Source organism: Malaclemys terrapin, chromosome 9 (assembly GCF_027887155.1).
Source record: "Malaclemys terrapin pileata isolate rMalTer1 chromosome 9, rMalTer1.hap1, whole genome shotgun sequence".
Taxonomy (NCBI): Eukaryota; Metazoa; Chordata; order Testudines; family Emydidae; genus Malaclemys; species Malaclemys terrapin.
This window is the reverse complement of record NC_071513.1, coordinates 27,447,537-27,463,368: the sequence shown is the minus strand read 5'-3', so window position 1 is coordinate 27,463,368 and position 15,832 is coordinate 27,447,537. Positions and strand designations below refer to the sequence as shown.

The 15,832-nt window shown below is 43.4% G+C and overlaps 1 protein-coding gene across 1 annotated transcript; it reads left to right on the top strand.

The window, feature by feature from the left end:
• Window positions 1-3,425: 3,425 nt before the first annotated feature.
• HMGN5 (high mobility group nucleosome binding domain 5) lies at window positions 3,426-15,629 on the top strand. The gene is made up of 6 exons (XM_054039867.1): window positions 3,426-3,680; window positions 5,454-5,483; window positions 7,121-7,150; window positions 8,176-8,226; window positions 13,644-13,787; window positions 14,952-15,629. The coding sequence occupies exons 1-6, from the start codon at window positions 3,666-3,668 to the stop codon at window positions 14,997-14,999; spliced, it is 318 nt and encodes a 105-aa protein (XP_053895842.1). The 5' UTR covers window positions 3,426-3,665; the 3' UTR covers window positions 15,000-15,629.
• Window positions 15,630-15,832: the final 203 nt, after the last annotated feature.

Sequence of the window (15,832 nt, the reverse complement as noted above, 5' to 3'; positions counted from 1 at the left end):
TTAGGCATTGCAATGCTGAGAGTCACAACACCAAAGTCCCTTTGTGAATCAGGGCCTGAGTATGTGGGGACACTTATTCTTACACCTAGCACTCTTTAATCTGAAACCGTCTTTGGCCAATGGCTGACTCAAAATGCGTTGAGTATGGCACAATCATATTGTTGCCCCTTTTGGCCCAAGTGGGCAGGCAATATTTGGGGACTTGCCAGGCTGCTTCCACTGGAAGGAGAAATTGACAATACAACTCAGGTACTTCTTTGGTGTAAATGTGTTTATTTACAAAGAAGGTACAGAAAGTCCTCTTTCCATGATCACAGAAATAAATAACAGCAGGCAGCCCAAGTCTGCTTTTCCCACAAGTAGTGTGTCCAAAAGAAGCTCTGTCTCATCTTCCTCCCAGGGACACGCTTTGTCACAATTTCAGGGTAATTGTACCTGTATCCCTTTCCTCCATGGTCCACTCCAGGAGTTTCTAGTTTGGTCTCAAGTCTCCAGCTGTCACCTGTCTCTGGGCAGGGACCCTTCTGACTGGTAGGTTTTAAACCTGCACTGCTCCCTGCCTTATATTGCAATACCTCCAGCAAGCCAATCTGCCTAAAGGCCAGCACTTTCTCTCAACAGGCTATGAACAGTGTATTGCCAGCAGTTACAAATTATCACACAGCCCTTTCTAAGCAAGCCTATTTATTCTTAAGGTAAAAGCATTACCAAAGAGAAAACATACACAAATAAATAAAAACAATACACATGCTAAAAGCTTACCAAAGGTCACCTATCAGTCTTATGGGACCCTGGTAAGACAAAGTCTTTCCAACCTTACGGCAAGGCTTGGGGCCCTTAGCAAGAAGATCCCATTTGTTTGCTGGATCGGAGAGAAGACTGAAGTCGGCTTAAACTCAGCATTTTTCTATCAAAAGCCCTTTCTTGGTCTGTTAGTTTCTGGAGAAACCAGTTTATGAAAGTCTCCTCCAGATGTGATACCTCTCTGTTTATAATCCAAGTGATTCACCTTAATCACCCCCCATTTTTCTTGGCTCTTAGCAAAGCTGTGGCAATCCCCCACTCCTCCAGGGTTGTATACAATCCCTGGCCCACAGTGATACATAAAAACACTCATACACTACAATACCCTCCACAAAGATATTGCATGTGGTTGCAATGTCTGTCACAACACTCACAATTGCTTCTCTCAGGGCAGATCTACACTACAGAAGGGATCCAGGGTCTAAGATCGAGCCACCGGCAGTCAGTTTAGTGGCTCTAGTAAAGACCCACCAAATCAAGTGCAGATTGCTCTCCAGTCGACCCCTGTACTCTACCCCTGACGAGAAGAGTAATGTAAGTCGACAGGAGATTTTCTCCCATCGACCACCCCCCCATAGTAACTCCAGCTAAGGTACATCGACTCCAACTACAATAGCCTCACTTTCTGTTTCTAGCACACAAAGATGCATACTGCTACTACCAATCAATCCCCTCACCTGTGCACTTGCAACTAGTCTCAGGGAAACCCCTTAGCCCACACTGCTTATGCTGTCCATTGCCTTGGGATGTGGCTTCTGATTGTTTGCAGCTATCACTATCTTCAAGAGATATTTAATTGTTCTTTTTATTTAGTTTGAAGGAAGGGTGCTTAGCATACCCATCAGCATTAATGAGGTCTGTGATTGTCTATAGATCAAAGACCCATTTCATGACAGCCATTAACACGTTCCAGCATAACAATATACTGCAGAAGTATCTAGGGAAAAGTAATTTCCTAGTGATTATTAAAATCAATTTGTTCCATGAACATTTTCAGAAAAATCAAAATATTTTTGTAAAACAACAAGATGAAAAGAAAAGTGTAATAAACATAATGTAAAAGTTAGTTGTGGAACTAACCCCATATGTTATAGTTTCTAAAACACTCAACAACACAAAGATGTTCACAGGAAGCCTCATATGATCTTGGGTCCCAGTTTAAAGTTATTAGGATGTTCACAAGCTACCCCAGAGGATCTTAGGTTGGTTTCAATGGAAGTTAGGAGCCTAAATACATTTGAGGACCCGCGCCTGCGTGCTTTTACCATTGAAGGATGCAGGTTGGACGGGCAGAAATCCTGAAGTGAATGGTGTCAATTAGCTATTGTGGAATCATCAGTGGAACTTAACCACAGCAGCAACCTGTATCTGAGACTTCACCACAGGACCCACCCTAAATACCTGGCCCTCCCACTCTAAAAGTGTGGTTGGAACAATATTCCAAATTTCAATAGTTTGTGAATTGCTTTTGAATCCTTCATGACAACATCTGTTCTACCATGCTCTCCAACATTAGAGGAAGATACAGAAAGATTTCGCATATCTTAAAGAAAGCGACTGCTTTTTTCAGAAGTCAGAGGAGAGGCAGGGGACTTGCCACACCCCAAATATAGGCACTTACTAATTTAATATGCAATTTCTTGTGATCTAGAAAGCACACCTTAAAATATAATTAATCCCCCCCCCCCAAACACCTTACTAATGTAACTGGTGCCAGTCCTGGACCTGAAAAGGATTCAACATACCTGCAGGAGGCTATGGCATGCACTATATACCTATTCATGCAGCAATTAAACTGTGTGACAGTACTTTTCAACAGGTAGGCTTATTAGGCTGGCAGGGCAGGGTCACCAGGGTTCATTCTACCAGCATAAAGCACCGTGTGCAAAGCCACAGGCTGCCTCCATCCTAGTAACACATAATAGTCATAAACGGGCTGTGCTGGGTATTGCAAATTGGCAGGGGAGCTCTGCCATGTCGTGCCAGGAGGGTGGAAGCAGAAGCCCCCATGGGATCTGGTGTGGATGGAGCCCTGCCTCAAAACCAACGGCATGAGACAGCCCATAATTACTCTCCCCCCCATGACTCCCAAGCCCATGGCACGGAGTGAGAGGGGCCCTGCTTTCTCCCTGGCTGCCCCCCCTCTGCTGGGCTCCAGGCCCTGCGGGGAGAGGGAAGGTGCAGCTGGCTAGGCAGCCATGTTGTTGGGCTCAGGGACGAGCAGACACAGTCCTGCTGCCCGTGGTAACTTTCAGGGAAGTTTCTGTCATAGCCTCTGGGGGGATGTGGGCGAGGGGGAGGAGGGAAGGGACCCGCAGCGGCTGCCCAGCGCGGCGCACACGGCCTGGAGACCCCTTCCCACTGCCCAGCGAGCCCCTGTCTGCCGACACCAGGCACCCCCGTCAGCACAGGCAGGCCACCACTGCGCTACTTCCCCCACCGGGCTGGGAACGGGAGCCTTATTCAGCGAGCGCTTTAGGCCGGCTCCCCTGCGCAGACAGCGTAAAGCCAGCAGCTTCCCCTTGCGTGCGCTGCGAGTCTCTCTCGGGCTAAGGCTCCGGCCCCGCCTCCCTTGCTCTTGCCTGAGTCTCCCATTGGCCAGCTGGTGCGTCACTCTCAGGCTGGACCCATCTCGCGCTCCCCATTCATGCAGTTTGGTTGCGTGTTGGTGTATTTTACTGTTTGCAATAAAGAGGGGGGGATTTTTTTTTTGTTCAGTTTCTGCTGCAATTAACTCTTGGTCCCTTATAAATTTTTTTGGCAATTTTGCAGAACGGTTGAAACAGTTTTTTGTTTTGTGATTGCATTTATTTTTTAATAGATCTCTTATCTATTTTGCAATCAACTATTAAGGTGCAACTATGCCCAAAAGAAAGGTAAGTACAAAAAATAGGGGGGAGAGAAATGGGGAATGAAGGGGAGAGATTAGGGGAGCGTTTGCAAAAATATCTATAATTTATGCGTGTGTATGTAGAGTTTTTGCATATTAATTTTTTGTGCATGTCCTAAAGTGGAGCTGGAACTGAAGGGCGATTATTAGAATGTGCGGTCGGGCTCATCTGTGGGAGCAGGGGAGCGTCTGAGTTCACTTTGGGCTGTTTTGTTTGCAAGGAGAAGGCTAAGCAGTGTCTCCATGCTGGATTACAAACAGCCATAGTGCTGCTGCTGCCCCTATGGAGAATACTGGCAGGCAGAGCTAGCCACGGAAGGCTGTGCTTCTCCAAGCGCCCCGAAAAGCGCACGGCTGGACAGCCAGAACCTTCCCATTAAGCGCCGGGGGCATTTTAGTGTTGATTGGGCCATTGCCTGGGAGAATTTGAGTCTAAACGGTGCCTCTTTCTCCTGCGTTTGCCTTTGTTCTCCCTTTTTTTTCTCTCCCACTTCTTGTCATACCAGATGGTTGTGCAATGGTAATTTGGAGCCATTAGGCGGCGCAGAGTTTGAAACTGTCCTTGAAGGGAAGAGGGGCTGGGAAGGATTCACAACCAGAATTAGTAACTTTGGCTCTGCTCAGCAGCTGGTCTTTCCTAGCTCGCTCTTCAGCAAGCCCAGAGCAGTTTGCAAAGGGGCAGCCTGCCCCGTGAAATTCCAGCTGCTAAAATGTTGCTGCCTAGCAGACGCCAGTACAGCTTTGCCTGGGTGTGCATTTTAAGGGTCAAACACTTGGTTATCTCAGCATCTCCCCTTCATTTATCTGTGTTGCATGTTTGCATTTTGAAGGCATTCTGCTATTAAGTGACGACACGGGCATTTCCTGCCCTCTGAGAAATACACTAGCTGGGGGCTCTTATTTCCCTGGGTGTGCTGGAATTGGGTGTAGCCTGTGCTGCAATGTCTGAAACGCCTCCCTTCCTCCCACTAATCCTGAGGGCACTAAAGCAGGTCCCCATCCATCCAACTGCTGCTGTCTCTTCCCCCTAGTGTAAGTGAGATGCCTCTGGGCGAAGCTAGTACAGCCTTGTCCTTGCATAACGCTGACAACGACCTTGTTGTTGCAGGTAATTTGGCGGGAACTTTTTAAATGTGGGGACGCTTTGACGCAATGACGTTAAACAAAAGTGGGAGTCCGAGGCATTCTGGGACTTGTAGTCTTTTGTCTGGGAACTTTGAAGTGAGCTTAGACTCTTGCACTGATCTGACTTGTAAGCACAGCTGCACATTTTTAGCTGTGGGAAGGGGGAGGGGTGGAGAAGTTACACAATTTTTTTTTTTGCTTGATCACTTCGCAAACTTTATTTACTGCCAGGGATAGTATGACTAAAAAGTGCACAAGGTAGAAGGGCAATGAGAAGAGCTGGTAATATGAGAAACTGCAAGGATATGAAACCAAGGAGATCTGTTTTAACTGGTGAACTAAGACATGAAGATAAAATTGACTGTGATATATTTGAAATTCGTGAGTTTACTTTTTAGTAGGTCTCCCCATGCTGCATGTAGACTTTTATTTAGAGAAAATGGCATGTTAGTATTTTCCAACCTCACACTGCAAATAGGTCCAGCATTAATTCCATTTTTACAGACTTTCTTATTCTGGTCACTGCTATGATAATTTTCAAATGCCTGTTTGCTAGCACTTGGCCTAATTTCCCCTTCATGACTGTAAAGAATGCAAATCTTTTATGTTTTCCTCTTTTAATTTTTTTATGTAGGCTGCAGCTGAAGGCGAGGTGAAGGAGGAGGTAGGTTTATAAAATATTAATAAAGTAAACTTATTTCTCTCAGAATTTGTGTGGTGGTAAACAGTTTAAAACAGTGATCACCAACGGGTAGCTCACGATCGACTGGTTGATCCTGGAGCTTCTGACAGTCGATCTTGATCTCCGGCTGCTAAAAATCTGACGGCACAGGAGGGCTAAGGCAGGCTCCCTGCCTGCCCTGGCCCCATGCCGGGTTCTTGGGAGCAGCCAGCATGCCCCTGTGGCCCCAGGGACGGGGGATTTGTCTCCGCGTTGTTCCTGCCTGAAAGCACTGCCACTGCAGCTCCCATTGGCCAGGAACGGGGAACTGCAGCCAATGGGAGCTGTGGGGTGGTGCTTGCAGGGAGGGGCAACATGCAGAGCCACGTGCCCTCCTCCAGGGGCTGCAGGGGCGTGCTGGCTGCTTCCGGGAGCGGCATGGGCCAGGGCAGGCAGGGAGCCTGCCTTATCCCCACTGCACTGCCGACTGGGAGCCGCCTGAGGTGAGTGCCACCTGGCGGGAGCCCGCACCCCTCCCACATCCCAGCCCTGAGCCCCCTCCCAGAGCCAGCACCCCATACTCCCTCCTGCACCCCAACTCCCTGCCCCAGCCCTGAATCCCCTCCCAGAGCCAACACCCCATAACCCCTCCTCCACCCGAACACTCTGCCTCAGCCCGAAGCCCCCTCCTGCACCCAAACTCCCTCCCAGAGCTTGCACCCCCTCCTGCACACCAACCTCCTGCCCCAGGCTCATTGCGGAGCCCCCTCCCACACTCCAAACCCTCAGCCCCAGCCCAGAGCCTGCACCCCAACCCCTTGCTCCAGCACGGTAAAAGTGAGTGAGGGTGGGGGAGAGCGAGCAAGGGAGGGAGAGGGGATGGAGTGAGCAGGGCAGGGCCTCGGAAGGGGCGGTGTAGATCCTGGGTTGCACTTAAATTCAAAAAGTGATCTTGTGCCTAAAAAGGTTAGAGACCACTGGTTTAAAAGGAATTACTAACTGAGGCCCCCCACTTCCATAGAGGTATCTGCTTGCACAGACCCTTGTCTGTGTGCACAGTCACATGGGTCTGTGCTAGCAGATTTTGATGCAGGTTCTGGAAGTCAGGAATGAAATATCAGGTGATATGGAACCCTGGGTCCAGTCCATTGGACTATAACATGAGAGACAATTTGGAGAATTCATTGCCTATCCCAGCTGTTAAGCTGTCTGAAACTGGGAGCTTCGATGAACTAACATGCAGAGATTTAGAGAGAGCTGTTCCTGGTACAGGAGAATTTGCAGTTCCACAGCCAAAGATCATCATTTTCAGGTTAAATCTGGTCCTTAGGCCACAGTCTTGGAGACTGCTTCTCTTAGGCACAGAGATCTAACTGTGCATAGGAGCTTACTGTATTGGGTCCTTGCTATTTACCTGGGTGTGGTGAAAAGGGGGGAAACGGTGAAAGAAATAGCAATTCTGTTTTGCTTTTTAAAACAAGGCAAACCCATTACATCCATAGCTCTATAAATGATCTTGGTGTTTGTTTTAATGCTTCATTAAATAATGGTTGCATCAAATTATTTGATGATGATGATATAATTCTGAGAATGTATGGCTCTTTCTTTAAATTTTAGTGACACCTCTTTCTTTTATGCAGCCAAAAAGAAGGTCAGCTAGATTATCAGCTGTGAGTATCTTTTTTTAAAATTGAATTTGTGATGTGATGATGACAATTCAGGAAGATTGGAGTAGGAAGAATCTCATGCTGATGAGCAGAGTATAGCTATATAGGTAGATGTGTGTTCACACTTACATTTAAAAATAAAACTCGTACTTCATGCTTCCATGGCTTATGTACCAACATACTACTGAATCTATTTGCTGATTTTACATGTGAGATAAAGCCGCTATGCTGGTTTGACATAAAAAACATCATATTCAGGAATGGCTGGATCCTGCAATCCTTACTCACATGTATAGTCCCATTGATTTCAGCAGCACAGCTCTTGGGAACAAGAACTGCAGATTGGGGGCCCAAGATCTACAAATACCAAAGAGTTTGAAGATAGGAAAGTTTAGGGCAAAGCCAAAGTACTATATAAGCCCAGTCCTGTAAGTGCTCTATGCCTGGGAGTCTTCTTCCTTGTGCAGAACACTCAAAGGATTGGGATCAATGTATGCTACCAAGGAAATTATTACAGGAAACAAAGTAAATGAATGCTGCCATATTGGTGAAAAGTTGCATCTCATTTTGGTAAAACAGAAGATACCTATGCATACCAGGAACCCTCTGCAAAGGATAGGGGTAAACGTCAACTCAGACAGCAAGAGACTTGAAAAAAGTTTAGTGTCCATTTCCACATCCTGTGGATCTTTACTTAAGATGCTGTCACATGTGTAGTAGTGCAGGACTCTCATCTCTCCCTACACAGTACATGTACTTATTAAATATTTTAGCCATAATCACTGCCACATACTTCATTTTTTCCTCATGTATCTGAGTGAAATGACACATACTAATTTATATATCTCAGTCTTGTAAATGATTATGGTTCATATTCTTTTCTGGTCCTTTATACACAGGGCCTGCATGTATGCTTTTATTATGTTTTAAATTTGTATACGGAGTAAGTATGTTGAGGTTGTTAATAAGACCACTGTAGTGCTCTTCAGGTGGTATATTTCTTATTTTACTATATGCTTTTTGTACAGAAACCTGCTCCACCTAAACCGGAGCCAAAGCCCAAAAAGGCAGCACCTAAGGTAAATATTTAAGACCTCTTTAATACAGCGGTTTTCTTTTTCAAAATGTTTTTATAGGAATAAAGTGCATAGCTAGTCAACTAGCTTTTTAATATTTTTAATGAGATTATGTATTTTGCCCAGTTAGAGGAATCTCCATCAATATCTTAGAAATTACAGATGGCAAAGAGCTATTGAGTGTTCTTTTTTGTCCTACTGCCAGTGCAGGAACATTCCCTGTGGTAAATTCTTGAGTGATTTGTCTGATGAAATTTTAAACAAAGTGTGGTGATTCTTTCACTGCTTGCCATGGGAGACTATTCAAAGCATCATTCTCCTAACAATATGTGTGGAATAGAGACCACAGAGCCATAATAGTAGGCAGTGCTGGTAGCTATGCCTATAAGTAAGTGTGTTTTACATTTTACATAATAAGGCCCTGTTTTCAGTTGCTTATTAATTTGTCAGACTTTAACCATTAGGATTAAAATTTTCCATTCTTTATCTTCTTCTCAGGCTAGATTTTTTTTTAAAATGTTCAGCAAAAATACCTTTTCTGAGAATGAAGTTAGCAAAACTACCTATTTTTTTACTGATTTTTTTATATATTAAGTTTCCAACCATTGATTTAAAGCTCCTTGATGCTTTAGAGCAGGAACTCAAAATTTGGCAGGGGATAGTTGTGGGATCAAAGAAGTGTCTTTTGTTGACCTGTTGAAAATTCACCCAGATGTGGCCAAATTATAGGCCTCTGAGCATTACCATTTGCACATTCTCAGCAGAGCAATGTTAGAGGCTTCCTGCTAAAATATCTGAAAAATCCAACTGTCTGAGCACGCTCTGCGACTCACAACTCCCTTTGTGGCTCTGAATGGATACCCAAGCAAAGCAGCAGCTGCAAAATATCCTTTACCCTATGGGAAGGAGTGCTAGGATGAAAGCCAGGAGATCATGAGTTCTGCTTCCACTTTCTGATGTTTATAATGCACTCTTAACAGCTTTTACTATTAAACCAGGGCTCATACACCTTAAAGGACGGCAACTATCATTCTCCCTCCCCATTTTACATTTGAAGTAACTGAAAGGTTGCACAAAGTCACTTCAGGGACAGCTGGGAATAGAACATAGGTCTCTAATATGGCAGACCCAAGTCTCATCCACTTAGGCACCGGGCCTTTCAGAACAAAGGTTACAAATCTACATACTTAGTTCTACAGCTGAGCCAGTAGGCCGCAATCCAGAGCCAGGAACAGAACTTAGGAAGCTTGAGACTGAGCATTCCTCTCCTGTCTTGCAAATAGACATGCGCAAGTCACTAGCAAAGTGTGATTGGCTATAGTGGCTAATCTACATAGAAGACGAGAACCTACTGCTACCATGAGTTTCCCTTTTAACTGTTTTGTGGGTCAAAAGGTCCTGGGTTCAGACTCCGCTGCTGACTCGTGCAGAAATCACTGTGGTGCCTCACGCTGCACTTGGTTTTTTTCAATTTGCTTTTTTAAAAACCTAGGAAACTACAAACAAAAAACTGTTAATAGAATGTTAGTTGCAAAATTAATCCTTCAACAGTTAGGAAATATCACAATTAAAGTCGACTGTCCATAAGTACAGGTTTCAGAGTAGCAGCTGTGTTAGTCTGTATCCGCAAAAAGAACAGGAGTACTTGTGGCACCTTAGAGACTAACAAATTTATTAGAGCATAAGCTTTCGTGGACTACAGCCCACTTCTTCGGATGCATATAGAATGGAACATATATTGAGGATATATATATATATATATATATATATATATATATATATACACACACATACAGAGAGCATGAACAGGTGGGAGTTGTCTTATCAACTCTGAGAGGCCAATTAAGTAAGTGAAAAAAAACTTTTGAAGTGATAATCAAGATAGCCCAGTACAGACAGTTTGATAAGAAGTGTGAGAGTACTTACAAGGGAAGATAGATTCAATGTTTGTAATGGCTCAGCCATTCCCAGTCCTAAGTTGATCGTATCTAGTTTGCATCTCAATTCCAGCTCAGCAGTCTCTCGTTGGGGTCTGTTTTTATATGATCTTGGGAGACAGACCTGTCCTCGCTTACAGACAACCCCCCAACCTAAAGCAAATACCAGCAACCACACATCACTGAACAAAAACACTGACCCAGGAACCTATCCTGTAACAAAGCCTGATGCCAACTCTGTCCACATATCTATTCAAGTGACATCATCATAGGACCTAATCACATCAGCCATACCATCAGGGGCTCGTTCACCTGCACATCTACCAATGTGATATATGCCATCATGTGCCAGCACTGCCCCTCTGCCATGTACATTGGCCAAACCGGACAGTCTCTACGCAAAAGAATTAATGGACACAAATCTGACATCAGGAATCATAATACTCAAAAACAAGTGGGAGAACACTTTAACCTGTCCGGTCATTCAATAACAGACCTGCGGGTGGCTATCTTACAAAAGAAAAACTTCAAAAACAGACTCCAAGGAGAGACTGCTGAGCTGGAATTGATATGCAAACTAGATACGATCAACTTAGGATTGAATAAGGACTGGGAATGTCTGAGCCATTACAAACATTGAATCTATCTCCCCTTGTAAGTACTCTCACACTTCTTATCAAACTGTCTGTACTGGGCTATCTTGATTATCACTTCAAAAGTTTTTTTTCACTTACTTAATTGGCCTCTCAGAGTTGGTAAGACAACTCCCACCTGTTCATGCTCTCTGTATGTGTGTATATATATCTCAATATATGTTCCATTCTATATGCATCCGAAGAAGTGGGCTGTAGCCCACGAAAGCTTATGCTCTAATAAATTTGTTAGTCTCTAAGGTGCCACAAGTACTCCTTTTTGTCCATAAGTAGTGTGCCCCCCCAGTACATAGCATCATGATGCAGTCTAATTAAATGGTCACATACTATTTGTTCTCCAAACTCACTGCAATGAGTAGTGCCTCATTCATTGCACAGTGAATGAAGTAGTGGGTTGCAAGGAAAAAGAGAACGTTCTCTTGTGTGTAAGGCACTGGCCTTGGATCCAGAGGAGTTGGGTTCTGTTCGTGGCTCTCTCAGAGACTCCGAGGAGATGCTGGGCGAGGCTATCAATATGTGCACACAAGGGGATGAAATGTAGGTTGCAGAGGCTATTGTAATTCCGGCACTGTACAATTTTAACTTTGCATCCTTAACATCTGCATCCTTAACTGTGTGTTTATAATTGTAAGAATAACTTTCATCCTCTTAAATATATCCATATTAAATAAAGTAGGGCTGGAAAAAAAACATGATGTATTAATCAGCTGGTGTTGCCATCTTTGTGCATCCCATCCGTTCAGGAAAAATTAGTAAAATGACATTGGCCCTCCTCCCATGGAAACAGATGCAGGAGGTGACCTGGGAATGAAAAACTCCATCAGGATTCCCTTGTGCAGGATCATTCTGTTCTAGGGAGAGATATCACACACCAATGTTGCAGAATGGCCAGTAGTTTTGTCCCCAGAAGCCAGGGATTGACACTGATGTCATGGGATCCTTAGCAGGCTATGGCTTTTTGTGTAGAGATCCTGTGTCTCCAGTCAGATTCCATGACAGCATGGCTCCCTAAGAGTTGTGCTACCAAGGAATCCCCAGTCATTGACTGCTCCTGGAACCTCTTTTAAGATGGTGCTTTCTCAGTAAAGAGGGGGCTGTGGAACAGTTAATAAGACTCCATTAGTTTTCTGTGGGAGAGAGACAGGAATGGATTCCCTTCTTCAGCCATCAATCCCCAATCCTATGGAAGGGACTTCACAAAGAAGGTGCTATGAAGGTAGATCACTACCATTCTTTTGTTTTGGAAGTGGTGGGAGGGACCATGAAGGGGACTCTCCACACCCCTAGTTCTGGGCAAATATTTTAGCCCATTAACCTTTATGAAGGTCTCTTGACGCTTTATACAAATGGTCCCATTTAGTGAGTTTTGTCATGTTAGTATAAAGTTATTGCCATACATTACTAGGCTAAAAGTGTTGAAGAAATAGGTATAGTTGTAACTGTGTCAGTCCCAGGATATTAGAGAGACAAGGTGGGTGAGGTAATTGGTCCAATAAAAGATAGTACCTCATTCACTTTGCCTCTTGACGAATTTATGAATTGTAATCTCTGAGACCACACCATCTTTTAAAGGATTTCTTATGAGCAGTAATTTTCCAAGTATTCATGGTTCCTCTGTCTTTTGGAGTGGAAGAAGATGTTAGGGTTAATAAAATCAGAAGTTTTGGCACTCAGGTGCAAATCCTTGGAATTGAAATCGGTGGGAGTCTTGGTATTTACTATTATTATGAAGTGGTGGTTTGATCCAAAAGTATAGAAGGCTGTTATGGTTATGGTGTCAGAGGGCTTTTTTCCTTGTTTTGATCTAATTGTGACTCCCATGTAAAAAGTTGCAATTATTGCAATATGCATTAAAACTTAATTTCAATGTTTTTTCTTTATATCTGTAGTGATTGTTGAATTTACACAACTCATACATGATATATATTGCTTGGAACAACAAGGAATACTTCTGCAATATTCTTTGGTGACTTCAGCTTTCCTCTCTCTCTTCTAATTTATATTTAGAGAATCTCTGAAGAATTCTAGGGTTTCCATTGACTGTACATATCTTTCTTTTAATGTCTTTTGGCAGGTAGCTCAACAGCCAAAATGCAAGCTCACCAACATTTTTAGTTAACTTAATAAAATGTATGTTTAAAATGGGAATTCCTTTAACCCCAGACATAGCTACCTTTGACCTTGCTTCTCTAGATTATTCATTCCCAATAGTATATCAAGGACAAGATAGAGGCAGGGCCGGCTTTAGGCCAATTCCACCAATTCCCCCGAATCGGGCCCCGCGCCTAAGAGGGCCCCGCGCCCAGTGCCAGGGCCGCCCAGAGTGGGGGACAAGTGGCAGATAATCCCTTCCCTGGCTAGAGGCGCCTTTTTAATTTTTACTCACCCAGCGGCGCTCCAGGTCTTTGGCAGCGGGTCCTTCACTCGCTCCGGGTCTTTGGCGGCGGGTCCTTCAGTGCCGCCGAAGACCTGGAGCAAGTGAAGGACCCGCTGCCAAAGACTAGGAGCACGGCCCGTTGTGTACAAGCCCCACATGTTTTTTTTAACGTGTTTTTTTTTTTTTTTTTTTTTTTTTTAGTCATCCCTGTTGGGGCCCCGTCAAAACTGTTCGAATCGGGCCCCGTACTTCCTAAAGCCGGCCCTGGATAGAGGATAAAGGATTTCTTGATAGAAATTTTCATCTGGTGCACCTCACCTTTGTTAATTGTATTTCCAATATGTAGTAATAAGTTATACAAACTTTAGACTTTGAAAATATTGATGCTTTAATGCAATCTCCAGTTTTGTGTGCATCTATCATACATTTTTGTTCATTTGATTACTCTAACAGAAAGAGAAGGCAGCAAATGATAAAAAGGAGGACAAGAAGGCAGCAGCAAAAGGGAAGAAGGGAGCCAAAGGCAAAGATGAAACTAAGCAAGACGATGCTAAAGAAGAAAACCACTCTGAAAATGGAGATACCAAAACTAATGAGGTACCTTAACTGCAGTGTATATATTAAAAAGCATAGTCACAAACAACTTTGTTTTTATTGCAGCTGCAGAGACAAAGGATTCCTCTTACCTTTCAGAGGGTGGCATAGTTAATTGATATCTATTGGGTAAGGGCTGGCAGCGATAACAGCAATAGGGGCCTCTTTCTGGAAGCAATGAGAGAACTTTTCCTTCAAACACACATCTGCTCTGTTGCCTCATGCTTTCCTTTCTCCATTGGGTCAGGGAAGAACCAGAAGACCTAGGTACCTGCAGCTCCCCTGATGTGTTCCCTCACCCACACTGAGCTGGGCTTTGTGCAGGGTATATGCATACTCTGTGCAGCCTCTCTGAATCCTGTTATGCTGGTTCCACTCTGTAGGGCCTATTGCACGTGCAGAGGTGGGCTCAGGTTTGTTTCTGTGCAGAAATTTAGTCTGGGCTGGGAGTGAAGGAGAAAGAGGGATGTGGAATAGATATCATGTGTGGGTGATTCTTCTCTCTCCCTCTTCCCCTGCTCTCCCAGCATGCCACTTCTAGTATACAAGCTTTCAGTTCAAAAAGGTCTCTCTTCAAGTCTTGAACATCCTTGTATTGTTTAATACCTTTAAAGAAAATGACTTCTTGACTCAACAGCCTGTATGATAAAAAGTGAATGTTGGAGCAGTATGTGCAGAAGTGTCTTTCAAAGGCTGTGAGTAATTTTTTTAAGGGGCAGGTGGAATCTGTTTTTAGCTAAGTTTGTTCTGCAGTAAGAACATGTTTAAAAACCAGTAGAAAGAACTATATTTGAAAAAGTTGGACAAAAGGGAAGCAGATCACTGCAGTTTTACATATACATTTCAGATTTCCTTTCTGATCTATAGAAATGAGGTCTTGAATCCTGCCACCAGCATATGGTTGATGTGAATCTCAAAAATATTCCAAATCTCCACCTGTTTGGATTTACCTTAATATTACAGTGTTAACTGCAGCATCAGTCCTGTTTTAAAATTTGTAACATTTGTCTACCAAGATTCCAGTCTGTTTATATCTCCCTGAATAATTTTGTATCCCTTTCTAGTTAGATATGTTTTTTTGCAAACTAACCTGTTCAGCAGGCAGGTTAGAATGGGGCTTTTCTAGAGTGAAAATGTAATATTTCTGTTCTTCCCAAACACTTCTAGGCACCAGCTGCTGAAGCATCCGATGATAAGGAAGCCAAGTCCGAGTAATGTTAACCTTGCCCTATATCTCCATCATCTGGTATCCATACCTCCATGCTGTATTGTTAACAGAGAGGAATATTTTTATCAACTATTTTATAAATGCAGGTTTTTTTAGCATGAATTTAATTATGGAACATCTTCATCTCGGTTACTTGGGAATTAAAATCCCTAACAAAACAAAACAAAAAAAAAATCATTGTTTTTAAATTTTGTGATTGTAATAGTTTGTATGGTACATGGAAAGAATAAGTGGTGGTAGCTTTCGACTTCTGTCAGTGTGTCCCTTTTTGTGTAAGTCATGCTTACAGACTTCAGATTTTAATTTTACCCTTGTATGTGTTGTATGGTTTCTTAAAGTGGGGAGGTCTCAAAACAAATAACTGCGTTAAACATTCCAGTGGTTCTGTGGGTTGCTTTTATAAAGAAGGTGAGATATTTTCATGAAAATCCTAGGAGCTGGAAATCTGTTTCCCAAATGTAACTTTATTTTGTCAGTTTTGGAGAAAAAAATAAAGTGTAATCATGTTTTTAAATGAAATACAAACATTTCTTTTAAAAGGGCAGGTTGGTTGTATGTACCCACTGTTAGGAATTTTGCTGGATTTATCTTAATAAAAAAGACTCCTCGAAAGTTGATTGTGGTTTGTTGCTTGTGCTGTAAACTTGTATTGCTGGAAAAGTAATAAGTCTCCTAAAGGTGGTCAGTAGCACAATGCTTTATCTTGAAAAACATGTAGGTGATGAGCTTGAATTCACAATATGATCAATGCTTGGGCCTCTAAGCCATTTTCTCCAGCTATGTAGACAAACACCACTTTATGGGCCATCTCAGTTGGTGG

Bases quoted from the DNA above. Each gene is read 5' to 3' on its own strand.
- HMGN5 (XM_054039867.1), top strand. The intron at 5,484-7,120 runs GTAGGTTTATAA...TCTTTTATGCAG, and splicing joins AAGGCGAGGTGAAGGAGGAG to CCAAAAAGAAGGTCAGCTAG. The intron at 13,788-14,951 runs GTACCTTAACTG...AAACACTTCTAG, and splicing joins GAGATACCAAAACTAATGAG to GCACCAGCTGCTGAAGCATC.